General features: G+C 42.8%; 3 protein-coding genes across 3 annotated transcripts; 2 read left to right on the plus strand and 1 right to left on the minus strand.

Moving 5' to 3' along the window:
• The first annotated feature begins 1,454 nt into the window (after positions 1-1,454).
• LOC306705376 (fibrinogen-like protein 1) lies at positions 1,455-4,070 on the plus strand. The gene is made up of 9 exons (XM_079172116.1): positions 1,455-1,548; positions 1,631-1,729; positions 2,005-2,245; positions 2,446-2,605; positions 2,726-2,823; positions 2,962-3,050; positions 3,137-3,262; positions 3,352-3,416; positions 3,682-4,070. The coding sequence occupies exons 1-9, from the start codon at positions 1,543-1,545 to the stop codon at positions 3,875-3,877; spliced, it is 1,080 nt and encodes a 359-aa protein (XP_079028242.1). The 5' UTR covers positions 1,455-1,542; the 3' UTR covers positions 3,878-4,070.
• Positions 4,071-4,681: 611 nt separating this feature from the next.
• On the minus strand, positions 4,682-13,766 carry thsd1 (thrombospondin, type I, domain containing 1; the record flags this gene model as incomplete). The annotated part of the gene is made up of 8 exons (XM_079171903.1): positions 4,682-5,001; positions 8,772-9,111; positions 9,203-9,734; positions 9,837-10,257; positions 10,405-10,566; positions 11,734-12,394; positions 12,497-12,891; positions 13,715-13,766. 8 exons carry the CDS (start codon positions 13,764-13,766, stop codon positions 4,682-4,684), a joined length of 2,883 nt encoding a protein of 960 aa, XP_079028029.1.
• On the plus strand, positions 4,977-7,885 carry LOC306705411 (fibrinogen-like protein 1). Its single transcript, XM_079172166.1, has 11 exons — positions 4,977-5,007; positions 5,144-5,224; positions 5,305-5,357; positions 5,440-5,538; positions 5,809-6,076; positions 6,277-6,436; positions 6,557-6,654; positions 6,772-6,860; positions 6,947-7,072; positions 7,165-7,229; positions 7,481-7,885. Exons 2-11 carry the CDS (start codon positions 5,212-5,214, stop codon positions 7,659-7,661), a joined length of 1,152 nt encoding a protein of 383 aa, XP_079028292.1. The 5' UTR covers positions 4,977-5,007; positions 5,144-5,211; the 3' UTR covers positions 7,662-7,885.
• Positions 13,767-14,591: the final 825 nt, after the last annotated feature.

The raw sequence follows: 14,591 nt of genomic DNA on the forward strand, positions 1-14,591 counted from the left end.
GGACTTCCTGGAGCTCAGTGAAAAACGCTCAGCCCCCTTTTTTCTTTTTCCTCGTTACTCTTTACTCATCTTTCCTCCTCAAAACCTCTTTGATACGAAAACTGACCGAGCCTTATCGTAACCGTCCCGTAAGGAGCTTTTCTAATACAACTTAAAAGGCCCCCTCTCTCTCTCTCTCTCTCTCTCTCTCTCTCTCTCTCTCTCTCTCTCTCTCTCTCTCTCTCTCTCTAACATCTGGTTTTAATTAAACGCGCGTTCAAAGTCTAGCTGCAAACGTATAAAGTTAAAGGTCTGACAAAAGCATTGCTTTTTATTTGCAAAAACATGTAAATAATTTGCATTTGTGGAAATATATATTTTTTCAGTTTAAGGTGAACCATTAAAAAAAAAAAAGTCAAATTTTGGCAAAATTCCAGGGAAATCCTAAATTAAAGGTAAAAGACACTGCCGTCTGAGATAGAACAATAGCCTGTAGGCTACACCAGTATGTAACTGTACTCTTTTGTACTTTTAATTGTTCTTTTCAAAACCAGGGTTTCTAAGTGCTTAAAAACAAAGTCAGGGTGGAAAATTACATATTCATAACAGACAAAAATGACGTAGTAAAATGTAGATGCCAACGAGAAATGAATGTAAATTAAAATGTATTTATACATTTGTATATATATATATATATATAAATTAATAATTAAAAATATATATACATATATATATATGTATATATATTTTAATATATATAAATATGTATATATATATATTTACCACTGACTACAAACAATAGAGGGAGCCATATCTACAGCCGACCTAGACAGTGAGTTTGATGCTTTGTTTTCATACTGAATTGAAGAACTTATTCCCTTTTTTTTGTTCTTGGTTGCTGAACCCTGTGTTGTTTTTTTTATGTCTCTTTTTTTTATGTGATTATCTCTATTCTGTAATATTAGCATATACTAAGTTTATTATACATATACAAGAACGTCCACTTTCGGTTATCACTTTCTTTATTCTATCTGCTGCATTAGCTACTTGGAATCATTGTCCTAATGCTTTTTTTTCTTAATAACATGTAGGATTTATGGGTGATTTTTGAAAGCTTGTTCAACACATGTTCAACTGAACCCACTGTGTAAGGGTCACATTGATTTCTGTTTAATGAAGACAATATGTCCTTAGGGAGTAATCTGGCAGAACATGGATGTATGTACGCACATTTTTAGAATGATTTTGTTCATCAAATTTTGAAAGGAAAGGAAAATATGAAAAATACAAAGGGCAGTACTTCTGCTATTTAAGAAATGGAGTCCTCTCAACACTTTCTGTCCATGTGGACATTTGCAGGTCTGGGATCAGCTACTCTTCCCAAATATTGTTGATGGAGAAGGAAAATGTCATGGAAAAGTTCATGGTTTGGCAAGGTTGGTCGAGTCTGGATCATCTAATGTGGAACATGCAGAACCCGCCCAGCGTATAACTAATATTCTGGCATGTTTTTCAGAGGAAAAGAACACTGAACCCACAGCAAACAAGGGGAGACTTCGTAAAATGAAGGTAGGCTTGTGCTGCAGATATTTTTCAAGAAAGTTTGAAGAATTGTAGTATTTGTTGTATCTTATTGTGTTTAACATTTCAGACTGACATAGCAGCAAAGGACTTTTTCCTAAAAGTCATGGCAGTGCTGCTGTTGTTGGCTCTGGTGTGCCCAACCTTGGCCTCTTCTACACGGTTGTCAGTATGTAGCTTATACTATACTCGTTTAAGGGCTTCAGCATCTTTATTTTTGTATTGACATAGAAAATGGACAACATTTGGTTCAAAAAGCAGAAATTGCAGGCAGGCCTGTAAAATAACCATCATTCCTTGAAAGTCCAGAGAGTCAATATAAATAAAAGTGTGTTTCATAGATGCCTGCTGTAGGTGCGGCCCTGTGCTTTTGCTGGCCCCACTAGTATTAAAACAAGGGTAGAAATGTCACGTTTAACTTGAAATCGGTTTTCCTCATTAAAGGCAGAGGAATCGTGCAGGCGGGAGTTGGCAGGTCTCAAGCACATCATAAAGAAACTCTCGATCAGCAATTGGCACTTGCGGAAGAACATCTGGCCATTTCAACCTGCTTTGGCTAATACTAAACCTGAAACGGACACAGCCCCTGGTGTAAACCACAACAGCAGAGGGGCATTAGACAGCTCTGACATGACACAGATTAAACCACTTCCACCTGGAGGCAGTTTGATTGTCTATGACAAAGGTAAGCAAAGCTCATATAAGTGTTTGGGTGTTTATTTTAAGTAAGAGTTTGGATCATCCAATATATACATAGCCTACATTTAATGACATAATGATGTATGTTCCTAATATGCAACATGAAGTAAGTGTATTATGAGTTACAATGGTGAGGATGATAAACAGCTATCTTTAATTAAAGCCTTTTCAATGCTTTCTATCTAGACTGCTCTGAGCTGTTTGACAGACTGAGACCACCAAGCGGTTTCTACCGCATCAGACCCAAATTACACCAGGAACCTTTTTTGGCCTACTGTGACATGGAGGATGGAGGAGGGTGGACGGTGTTTCAGAGACGTCGGCATGGAAAAGTTGACTTCAGCAGGTATTTCAGCAAAGAAACTAGCCTACGTACAGTATATGGGGATATTATAAATCTCAAAATCCTTGCAAACAGTGCAGGTGTTTCATGTGAGGTCATGTATCTGCCTAATTCTCATTCTAGAGACTGGGTAGACTACAGAGATGGCTTTGGTGACTTCAAACTGTGGAATGATGAGTTTTGGTTGGGGAATGAGCACATGTATTCCCTACTCTCAGAGGGTCAGAAATTATTTAACTCCCAGAACCTATTTTTATAAGCAGTATTTTATTTTGAAATATTTGTTTCTGTAATGTTCTGTCTGGTTTGCTGTTTTTTTTTCTCTTCTCATTTCTTGCCTGTATTTCTTTGCCCTGAAGGTAAGAACCTGGTGAAGATAGATCTAGTGGACTGGGATGGACAGAGAAGTTATGCATTTTATGAGAACTTCAAGATCGCCGATGAGGCCGTAAGATAAACCGTTTTACAGTTCTGTTGGTCTCAGGAGTGACTGTGATTCCCAACAAACATCCCTTCCCTGAATGCCTATTCCAGGATAAGTATCGTCTCCAGTACGGGCCGTATAGTGGGAAAGCTGGAGATGCTCTGACTAGTGGTGGGGGGATGGTGGAGCAGTGGTCTGCTTGCCTCAGCGGGATGCAGTTCAGCACCAGAGATCAGGTTAGTCATCACCTTTTTACCAATATATCATGTTATAATGACAACGTGCAATGAATGACTGTGATAACACCGATGACGGTCATCAACAGGACAATGACCGCTACCTTCAGGGCAGCTGTGCTGAGGAGAATAAGGCAGGTTGGTGGTTCAACAGGTGAGACCTTTTAAATAAAACCTAGTGTGTATCACTATTGCTCTGAGCGTTATCTTCCTTCTGCTTGAATTTTGCACAAGCATGACCACATTTCTGGAAATACAGTTTGAGTTTCTGTACTGAGTTTAGTTCTGCCTGTTTTTTTTCAAACAGTTTGTAACACAAAGAAATTGCTTTAAAAAAATACATGAAGGTTGAATTTCTTCATTTTGTCTTCAGGAAAATGTAGCATCCTTGACATTGTGTACTTACCTTTTATCTATAGATGTCATGCAGCCAACCTAAATGGGAAGTTCTACCACAAAGGGAAGTACAAGGGCCTGCATTACGATGGGGTGGTGTGGGGGACCTGGAAAGGCCTTTGGTATTCCCTCAGACACACCACCATGAAGGTGCGGCCTCTGGTTTTCTTGGATGTCTCAGGCAGTGGATCAGGGGAAATGTCATATTCCCCTGTGTGATTCAGAATGAAAAAAAATATGAAGGGAAAGACTGATGTTGTGTTTAATTTCTTTCTATTTGAACTTCAACCATTGTTTAGTCATTTGAAACCATAATCAAATGTTGACGGTACAGTATCTTCTATTTTCCACTAAGCACTGCTTTCTATGAAGTGTATCAAATTACTCAAACAATAAAACAAACGGCAACTCAGCCACAATGCCTCACTGATGTTCATTTTTGACACGGTTACAACTGCATACTGCTGTTCTGACTTCTGAAAAATTGTTGACATTGCTTATGTCACACATAGAAAATTGTCACTTCACAGTGAGCGTGACTTTCACAACAGCACAATGTTATACAGTGGGACTTCACAGCATGATAAAATAAGCACATTCAGCAATGTAGAACACGAAGACTAACCTGTCTTCTGTACTGTTTTGAATGCTGTCATTGACAGGGCACATACTGTACCAGTAGTTGATACATTAAGAAACCTATAGAGACCCTCTGAAGATAGTATATGTTAAATTATAATGCATATCAAATTAAAAAAATTAAATAATTCCAATAACAAAAATTTGAATGGAAAAACGTTTTTTTGAAATAGAAACTTAAATAGCTTTTCAAAAAATAAAATGTGATGTTTTTCTCTCTCCCTCATATATAAGCAAACTTCCTGAATCTCAAACATACAATACAATCTTCACTGATATGTGTGTCTGTGTTAGGATCAAGTCACAGATATGGCAGAGAGGATGACGCTTGGATTTAATGGAAATAGCAATGGAAATTCCTCCCTGGTGCAGTACTACAAACATCTAGTCCTCTTCGCCTGCATATGCTGAGGACAGATCTAGGTCCAACATCCTCTGCTCTGCCTCACTCAGCCTGTAGGGCGAGCCCCCACTGCTGCTGTAGCCTCCAGACATTGGCAGAGAGTGGCAGCGGCCTTTCCTCTGCTCCGAGGGTGATACACTAAAGGTGGAGCTGCGCTGCCGACCCTTGACCCCAGAGCACGACTGAGCCTCCTTCAGTTTCCGGGCCAGGATGTTCCTCTGGATAGGCGATGGGCCACGACGGTTCCAGTTCTGCTCAGCACGCTCTGCGCGATCCACACTCAGGCCGACGGGCCCCGCAGCTGGATGTATGCACATTTTTAGAATGATTTTGTTTATCAAATTTTTAAAGGAAAGAAAATATGAAAAATACAAAGGGCAGTACTTCTGCTATTTAAGAAATGGAGTCCTCTCAACACTTTCTGTCCATGTGGACATTTGCAGGTCTGGGATCAGCTACTCTTCCCAAATATTGTTGATGGAGAAGGAAAACGTCAAACTGGCTTGAGTTCATGGTTTGGCAAGGTTGGTCGAGTCTGGATCCTCTAATGTGGAACATGCAGAACCGGCCCAGCCTATAAATAATATTCTGACATGTTTTTCAGAGGAAAAGAACACTGAACCCACAGCAAACAAGGGGAGACTTCGTGAAATGAAGGTAGGCTTGTGCTGCAGATATTTTTCAAGAAAGTTTGAAGAATTGTAGTATTTGTTGTATCTTATTGTGTTTAACATTTCAGACTGACATAGCAGCAAAGGACTTTTTCCTAAAAGTCATGGCAGTGCTGCTGTTGTTGGCTCTGGTGTGCCCAACCTTGGCCTCTTCTACACCGTTGTCAGTATGTAGCTTATACTATACTCGTTTAAGGGTTTCAGCATCTTTATTTTTGTATTGACATAGAAAATGGACAACATTTGGTTCAAAAAGCAGAAATTGCAGGCAGGGCTGTAAAATAACTATCATTCCTTGAAAGTCCAGAGAGTCAATATAAATAAAAGTGTGTTTCATAGATGCCTGCTGTAGGTGCGGCCCTGTGCTTTTGCTGGCCCCACTAGTATTAAAACAAGGGTAGAAATGTCATGTGTAACTTGAGCTTTCCTCATTAAAGGCAGTGGAATCGTGCGGGCCGGAGGTGGCAGCTCTCAAGCGCACCATAAGGAAACTGGAGAATAAACTCTTGATCGTGAATTGGCAGGTTGAGCACTTGCAGATGCACAAATACATCCGGCCATTTCAACCTGCTTTGGCTAATACTAAACCTGAAACGGACACAGCCCCTGGTGTAAACCACAACAGCAGAGGGGCATTAGACAGCTCTGACATGACACAGATTAAACCACTTCCACCTGGAGGCAGTTTGATTGTCTATGACAAAGGTAAGCAAAGCTCATATAAGTGTTTGGGTGTTTATTTTAAGTAAGAGTTTGGATCATCCAATATATACATAGCCTACATTTAATGACATAATGATGTATGTTCCTAATATGCAACATGAAGTAAGTGTATTATGAGTTACAAAGGTGAGGATGATAAACAGCTATCTTTAATTAAAGCCTTTTCAATGCTTTCTATCTAGACTGCTCTGAGCTGTTTGACAGACTGAGACCACCAAGCGGTTTCTACCGCATCAGACCCAAATTACACCAGGAACCTTTTTTGGCCTACTGTGACATGGAGGATGGAGGAGGGTGGACGGTGTTTCAGAGACGTCGGCATGGAAAAGTTGACTTCAGCAGGTATTTCAGCAAAGAAACTAGCCTACGTACAGTATATGGGGATATTATAAATCTCAAAATCCTTGCAAACAGTGCAGGTGTTTCATGTGAGGTCATGTATCTGCCTAATTCTCATTCTAGAGACTGGGTAGACTACAGAGATGGCTTTGGTGACTTCAAACTGTGGAATGATGAGTTTTGGTTGGGGAATGAGCACATGTATTCCCTACTCTCAGAGGGTCAGAAATGATTTAACTCCCAGAATCTATTTTTATAAGCAGTATTTTATTTTGAAATATTTGTTTCTGTAATGTTTTTTTCTTCTCATTTCTTGCCTGTATTTATTTGCCCTGAAGGTAAGAACCTGGTGAAGATAGATCTAATGGACTGGGATGGACAGAGAAGTTATGCATTTTATGAGAACTTCAAGATCACCGATGAGGCCGTAAGATAAACCGTTTTACAGTTCTGTTGGTCTCAGGAGTGACTGTGATTCCCAACAAACATCCCTTCCCTTGATGCCTATTCCAGGATAAGTATCGTCTCCAGTACGGGCCGTATAGTGGGAAAGCTGGAGATGCTCTGACTAGTGGTGGGGGGATGGTGGAGCAGTGGTCTGCTTGCCTCAGCGGGATGCAGTTCAGCACCAGAGATCAGGTTAGTCATCTATCCCTTTTTACCAATATATCATGTTATAATGACAATGTGCAATGAATGACTGTGATAACACCGATGACGGTCATCAACAGGACAATGACCGCTACCTTCAGGGCAGCTGTGCTGAGGAGAATAAGGCAGGTTGGTGGTTCAACAGGTGAGACCTTTTAATTATCACTATTGCTCTGAGCGTTATCTTCCTTCTGCTTGAATTTTGCACAAGCATGACCACATTTCTGGAAATACAGTTTGAGTTTCTGTACTGAGTTTAGTTCTGCCTGTTTTTTTTCAAACAGTTTGAAACACAAAGCAATTGCTTTAAAAAAATACATGAAGGTTGAATTTCTTCATTTTGTCTTCAGGAAAATGTAGCATCCTTGACATTGTGTACTTACCTTTTATCTATAGATGTCATGCAGCCAACCTAAATGGGAAGTTCTACCGCAAAGGGAAGTACAAGGGCCTGCATGACGATGGGGTGGTGTGGGGGTCCTGGAAAGGCCTTTGGTATTCCCTCAGACACACCACCATGAAGGTGCGGCCTCTGGTTTTCTTGGATGTCGCAGGCAGTGGAGCAGGGGAAATGTAAAAATGACAGGTTTCATATTCCCCTGTGTGATTCAGAATGAAAAAAAAATATGAAGGGAAAGACTGATGTTGTGTTTAATTTCTTTCTATTTGAACTTCAACCATTGTTTAGTCATTTGAAACCATAATCAAATGTTGACGGTACAGTATCTTCTATTTTCCACTAAGCACTGCTTTCTATGAAGTGTATCAAATTACTCAAACAATAAAACAAACGGCAACTCAGCCACAATGCCTCACTGATGTTCATTTTTGACACAGTTACAACTGCATACTGCTTTTTTTGACATTGCTTATGTCACACATAGAAAATTGTCACTTCACAGTGAGCGTGACTTTCACAACAGCACAATGTTATACAGTGGGACTTCACAGCATGATAAAATAAGCACATTCAGCAATGTAGAACACGAAGACTAACCTGTCTTCTGTACTGTTTTGAATGCTGTCATTGACAGGGCACATACTGTACCAGTAGTTGATACATTAAGAAACCTATAGAGACCCTCTGAAGATAGTATATGTTAAATTATAATGCATATCAAATTAAGAAAATTAAATAATTCCAATAACAAAAATTTGAATGGAAAAACGTTTTTTTGAAATAGAAACTTAAATAGCTTTTCAAAAAATAAAATGTGATGTTTTTCTCTCTCCCTCATATAGAAGCAAACTGAATCTCAAACATACAATACAATCTTCACTGATATATGTGTCTGTGTTAGGATCAAGTGACAGATATGGCAGAGAGGACGCTAGGATTTAATGGAAATAGCAATGGAAATTCCTCACTGGTGCAGTACTACAAACATCTAGTCCTCTTCGCCTGCATATGCTGAGGACAGATCTAGGTCCAACATCCTCTGCTCTGCCTCACTCAGCCTGTAGGGCGAGCCCCCACTGCTGCTGTAGCCTCCAGACATTGGCAGAGAGTGGCAGCGGCCTTTCCTCTGCTCCGAGGGTGATACACTAAAGGTGGAGCTGCGCTGCCGACCCTTGACCCCAGAGCACGACTGAGCCTCCTTCAGTTTCCGGGCCAGGATGTTCCTCTGGATAGGCGATGGGCCACGACGGTTCCAGTTCTGCTCAGCACGCTCTGCGCGATCCACACTCAGGCCGACGGGCCCCGCAGCTGGACCCCCGATCCCCGAGATTCCCTCTCTGCCTCCCGCCTCACCACTCCTTTGCCTGTCCTGAGCGCCACCGACTTCTGCTTTGGCATGTTTCTCAGATGCTGAAATGCTGTTTGTGTTGGTTCCTGTGTGTTTGAGCTCACTGCTGTGAGAAGGAGCAGCTGTCTCTATCCAGGGCTTCCTCTGCTCATTTCTCATGGGTCTGGATTTAGCCCACTCTGGGGCCCCGTGCTCTGGAATGGGGTAAGAGCTGAATGGCTGCCTCTCCCGTCCTCCTTTATTCCAACAACTTCCTTCAGGAAGGGTCCGAGATCCAACCTGAAAAAGACAATGTATAATCTCTGTTAATTAAGAAAATATTATCTACAATACATACATATGAACACATGAATAAAGCTGGATAGTTGACCTGGGTCATGCTCCTTTCTCTGAACTGTCTGGAGTGTACAGAGGATAGAGGTTGGGGTATGGTGTCGTTAAAACTGGAGGTCCGGCGGAAATTTGGATTCTTATTAAAGGAGTTTCCCATCCCTGCTTCTCCTCCTCCTCCTCCTCCTCCTCCTCCTCTGAGACCCACTAACCCACTCCTCTCTACCATCTCCACCCAGTCAGCAGTGCGGTCACGCCATTTAGAGCTGCCCCCACTTGCATGAGCAGAGGGACCTAAGACGAGCTCCACTCTGGGACTAGAAGTCTGCGATGGCAGCTCGGAAAAGCGAGCTGCGACCCGAAAATGATTGTGGTTAGCGTCGTCCTGGAGGCCTACGGGGAGTGTGGGATGAGCGAATCCACTTGGCGTAGGAGTGGGGGAGTTTGTGGGTGAAGCAGATGTCCCTAACACGGTGTCATGGACAGGGCTGGAAGAGACATGGTACAGCAGTGTTGCCTCCTTTAACCCCTTCTTCTTCATTTCTTTCAACTGCTGCTGAGCCAAATGGTACCTAGAGAGACAATATTGTTATTTCTAAGACTGGGGGAGTGACAGAAACGGTTTCACGATAATGTTCTCAGGTGATGAAAAGTAAAGAATATTCTAAACATACCCAAATATTGGTGGCAGCACCTTCTGACCTGTGGGGGACAGCCTTTCTGGGTCCTGTGAGAGAGGTACCACCAGGGTCTGTGAGAGAGGCTGACTGCTCAGGGAAGGCCTGTCTTTCTGGGCTACACCCATACCCGTGCCCCCCGGTTGGCTGTGGCCGTCAGACAGGCTGGGCCTCTGGAGGCTGTGGCCACAGATGGACGCCTCGTCGGAGAGCTTGCGTCCCCCAGGGGAATGCATGGAGCCTCTGCGGACAGAGCTGCACTGAGGGGTCTTGCAAAGCTTTCTCCACAAAGTCACCAGAACAGTAGCCAGAATCACAGCCAGGCAGAGGGAGATACCGACCACCACCACCATGTTACCACCCAGGGGGGCAACTCCGACAGCCACAGGGGGGAGGGATGGAGAAGGAGCGGGCACCACTGGGAACAAGAAAAGGGGGACAGTTATGTAAATGGCATGCTCCAAAAGCACATCTATTTTCTTTTTCGACGAGGAGAAAGATGCCGGAACATGAGAAAGTGAAAATCAAGGGACAGAGAGAGAGAGTGAGGGATGAAAAGACTGACCAACACAGTCCTCCAGCGAGCAGAGGGACTGTTCCTTCACCATGCCAGTGCACTGCATCCCTCCCACACCTGAGGGCAGCAAACACTCACGCACTCGTTCCCTCACCCCCTCTCCACAGCTCACACTGCACACACTCCACGGCAGCCACGGGCCCCATGACTCTGCAGAAAAACAGATTGGCAAATTCTTTTTAAGTTGCAGATAAATTAGTAAGCGTGCAAGCCTTAATTATGTGCTGTTGATGTGAATGTCATGCAATGCTGGGATCATTTTGAGGGAATAAAAAGCCGGTAGAAGTATAACAAATAGGACCCTTCTACGTGGAGCTGAAAAAGACGCAACCATCATATCACATGTCATCGACCAGTTAATGCTTCATCCCCAAAATAGACAAAGCGAGGACACACAGCGACAAAAGCATCTGACTATATTTAGAATGTGACAATTCAACGGTTTATTATCTAATTGGTAAATGGCCCGAAAGTGAGTGCTGCCTATGTATATATATATTTGCTGGTGTTGAACATTAGAATTTCTTATGAATGACTCGGTTGTGTATCTGCACACTAAATAACAGAATGATTAGTTATGTGCTGAAGCTGACACTTCAGTGAGATGTGACTGCACTGTGGTATTAGTTACACTAGGATGCAAGGGAATGTAAAAGAATAAAAATAGTGGCACGGCCTGCCAGCTGTAGTTTACGATGCCTATTTTCTGCATTGTGGTGATATGCTTTGTTGGCACTGATTTCACGTTTTTTTTACATTATGATGTTCCGTTTGCACACTGCATTTTTATAACATACTATTTTGATTTCAACATAGTGGCTCTACATCTGAACACACAGATAGTGTGTGATCTTGTTATGCTGGTGAGACGGATAAGGTCACGCTCCAGCTCGAAAAAAAAAAAAAGACTATTTCAGTCATGCCTTAAAATAGTCTTTATGTTTGCTTCTAAAAGTTTGAAAAACAATCTTATGAGGCTGTTATCTTTTTTCATAATGCAATGTTCAGTCTCAACAGGATGTTGCTATTTATAGATATTAAATGACAGCGTGACAGTGAGCAAGCAGACACAACATCAGGACTCAGAAACCAAAGCAGCTAAATGGAATTCAGCCATCATTCATTTTCATTTTAACACCTGTGTTTTTCTTATTTTGGCCGGTCAAACATGTCTTCTATGAAAAGGGCCCTTTGCCTACTCCTTGACTAATGACTGAGAGAAAAGTAACTCTTTCCCTCCAGCTTTTAAGAAACTCACAATGTAAATGTATTCTTGGCAGGTGCCAAATGTGCATGTGTCGATCTATTACATCTCACCTGCACTCCTGTGAACCACCAAACAGGTCTGTGCAGGGCTGGGGGAGCGACTGAAGTTGAAAACAAAGCGAAAGCAGTACTTGTTCCTTCCAGTGTAAAACACAGAGCAGTTGAATTCTGTCTCGTTCTCTCCCTGGGTCAGCCAGTTGAAGGCCAACAGAGGTGAAGAGGGCTCCTTTGCTCCAAACCCCACCAGTGCTGTTTCACCTGCCTCCACCCCAGAGGAACCCGCAATCCCTCTCCCAACACCTGCATCCTTATACAGCAATACTTTCCCATTGACGTGAGCACAAGGTGGGGTTATCAGTTTAACAGTCATAGTCCCTTCACAACCACTCCTGTAAGCGTTGGTATTTTCCACCAGCAGCTTATAGGAGAAGATGCGGGACAGGTAGAGCGGTCCAGAGCTCTTCACATCCTGTGCTGCGTGAGGAGAACGTAAAGCCACTTGTATGAAGTCTCTCTCTGTGAAGGGGAAGACACAGGGCAGCTCAACACTCTGGGAACGGAGGGGTTTGATTGGGTGTCGCGTGCGGGCTTGGACCTTGTCGATGCTGATTCGCCCTATCTGGTTGTACTCCATGTAGCTGACTTCTAAGAAGAGAGCCGAGTCGATGCCGCTGGAGCAAGCCTGAAAGTGTTCATTGGTGGATATCCCAACCTGGAGAGAGAGAGAGAGAGAGAGAGAGAAGAAGAGACGTATGGATCAATCTGGTCCTCATTAAACCTTAGTGTTTAAAGTTTGAGATCTTGTTTGTCTTGCCTGAAATGATCCTGAGTGGTTTCCGGCCCTGTCCACAGCGATGTGAAAGGTGGGCCACTGCACCTGCAGTTCTGAACTCCACCACCAGGCAGTGCTCTCCGCGCTACTGTCGTGTGTGCCATTAGCACGAGAACCAGCAGCGATGCTGGTCTGCCTCAGCAGGAACCGGAAAGTTCCTGCATACAGGAAGCAAGAACAGTTGAACTCCACCCTGCCGGCCGATTGGCTGTTGGGGATAGTCCTGGTCAGAAGGGTGGTGTTGGTTTCCGTGTTGACCAGCGAAAGGCTCGCGCTGCGGATGGTGCTGCTGTTGGATTTTGTGCTGAAGTCCACAAATACACTGGCGTTGCTGAGGGCAACGTGGAAGGAGGGCCAGATATTGAGCCCTGCCAAAGCTACAGGACAGGATGAAAAGGAGTCACATAAAGCAGAGAGAGAGACCATTTCACCTATTGTTCATGCATCGTGCACAAAAATCTGCTGCATTTTCTACATCAGCTTTTTATTGTCTTTGTTTGTCTTGATGTGACTTTGCAAGCTGACTGTTACTGTGGCCATAGAGGTGTGTTTGTGACTCCGTTTTCTGCAGTGAGTCATTAACATGTTCTATAATTAATACAATTATCTGTTTAGGTGGACAATATGTTATATGTTGTCTATCTAATGTTTGGGCTGTATGGTAGGAAAATTGGAACATTTCTAGTTGACACACATTTTAGAAATCAATCTGGGAGAAATATGATATGCAGTGTCACTTTTGACAACATAATAAGTGTGCATCATGATTTATGATACCAAAATCCCAAGCACAATCATCTAACAGCAAATGATGTATAGGCCTATTGATACACGGTATTTCCCATGTCCAGGTGACATCCAGTTAAATTGCAATAGGCCTATCAGCATCCGGGGAAAAAGACAAAATGTTGCCGCACAGTTGCACATTATTTTAAGAGCCATTGTGCCGTGTCATGTGTAAATCCTGTTGTGAAAACCTCACATCCTCACAAAGCACAGAGGGTGTGGGAAGAGGAAGAGGCTGACCCGACATTACACCCTTCGTTCCCCTGCCCTTTTTTTCCCCTCCAGGGTGGTAGAGCACATTTAAGTCAACGTGGGTTTGCTTGATCAAGTGTATAAAAAAAAAAAATCAATGATCCTGCCAGCCTTTTCAAACATGCAGTCGTGTTATTAAGATTGTTGTTTGGGGACACTCACCACATCCCATGAGTGCCAGCAGAAAGGGCAGCAGGGAGACAGCCTGTGGCATTCCGATGTCCGTGCCTCGGTTTTCTCCTTCAGCACATGACCGTCCTCTTCCACCATCCCTGACCTCTACAAATCAGAGGCAAATCACAAAATAAACAAAGAATCCACAAGAAGGCAGCAGGCAACAGTGGGCGTCATCAGACAGAATGAGACTTGGAAGATGCAGTGCACTGATCTGAGGTGAAACAGGAAGGCTAGAACATGAAGCTCTGACCATGAGTCTTTTGGGATTAACAGTGGAGACACTTCCTTCCATCAGCGGACAAGCAGTCCATAACACATATTTATGAAGCAGGGCCAGATCCTTGTTGTTTGGTTGCTTGCAAAGTTTTCACTTGTTTCTCTACTGTGTCCTTAGACAAAAAAGAGACGTTCTGAGAAACAATTGTTCTGGCACCAGGCTGCTGCCTGTATTTCACACTCCCATTCAAATCGTAGTATTGGGGTTTGCTTTGCACATGCATGGACCATAGACTGTATAAGAAGCATAGACTAATCACATAAGGTTGCATTTACTTAAATCAGTACATTATGCTACTTGAACGCATCGTGGCTGGGTCAAAAAGTTTGCCTAATATGTATTCTCAGGTGAAGAGTTTAATAGTAATCTCCTTTATACTTATCTCAAATCTGTGCTTAGCCACCAAGAAGGCTGAATATATATGTTGTTGTTTTTTTTAAATATTATAAATAATACACGTTAAATATAATTTAACTGCGGATATGATTCTAAACCTTGGTTTTAAACTAGTGCTTAGACCTAATGTTTAACATCTCGGGCACACAGCGTTCATAGCCCTCATTGCTTTTAGCTGGAAAATAGAGC

The sequence above is a fragment of the Pholis gunnellus genome, assembly GCF_910591455.1.
Source record: "Pholis gunnellus genome assembly, chromosome: 13".
Classification (NCBI taxonomy): domain Eukaryota; kingdom Metazoa; phylum Chordata; class Actinopteri; order Perciformes; family Pholidae; genus Pholis; species Pholis gunnellus.

Excerpts from the sequence above, each read along its gene's own strand:
- LOC306705376 (XM_079172116.1), top strand. Across the intron at positions 3,051-3,136 it reads TCAAGATCGCCGATGAGGCC|GATAAGTATCGTCTCCAGTA; the intron begins GTAAGATAAACC and ends TGCCTATTCCAG. Across the intron at positions 3,417-3,681 it reads GCAGGTTGGTGGTTCAACAG|ATGTCATGCAGCCAACCTAA; the intron begins GTGAGACCTTTT and ends TTTTATCTATAG.
- LOC306705411 (XM_079172166.1), top strand. Across the intron at positions 6,655-6,771 it reads GTATTCCCTACTCTCAGAGG|GTAAGAACCTGGTGAAGATA; the intron begins GTCAGAAATGAT and ends TTTGCCCTGAAG. Across the intron at positions 6,861-6,946 it reads TCAAGATCACCGATGAGGCC|GATAAGTATCGTCTCCAGTA; the intron begins GTAAGATAAACC and ends TGCCTATTCCAG.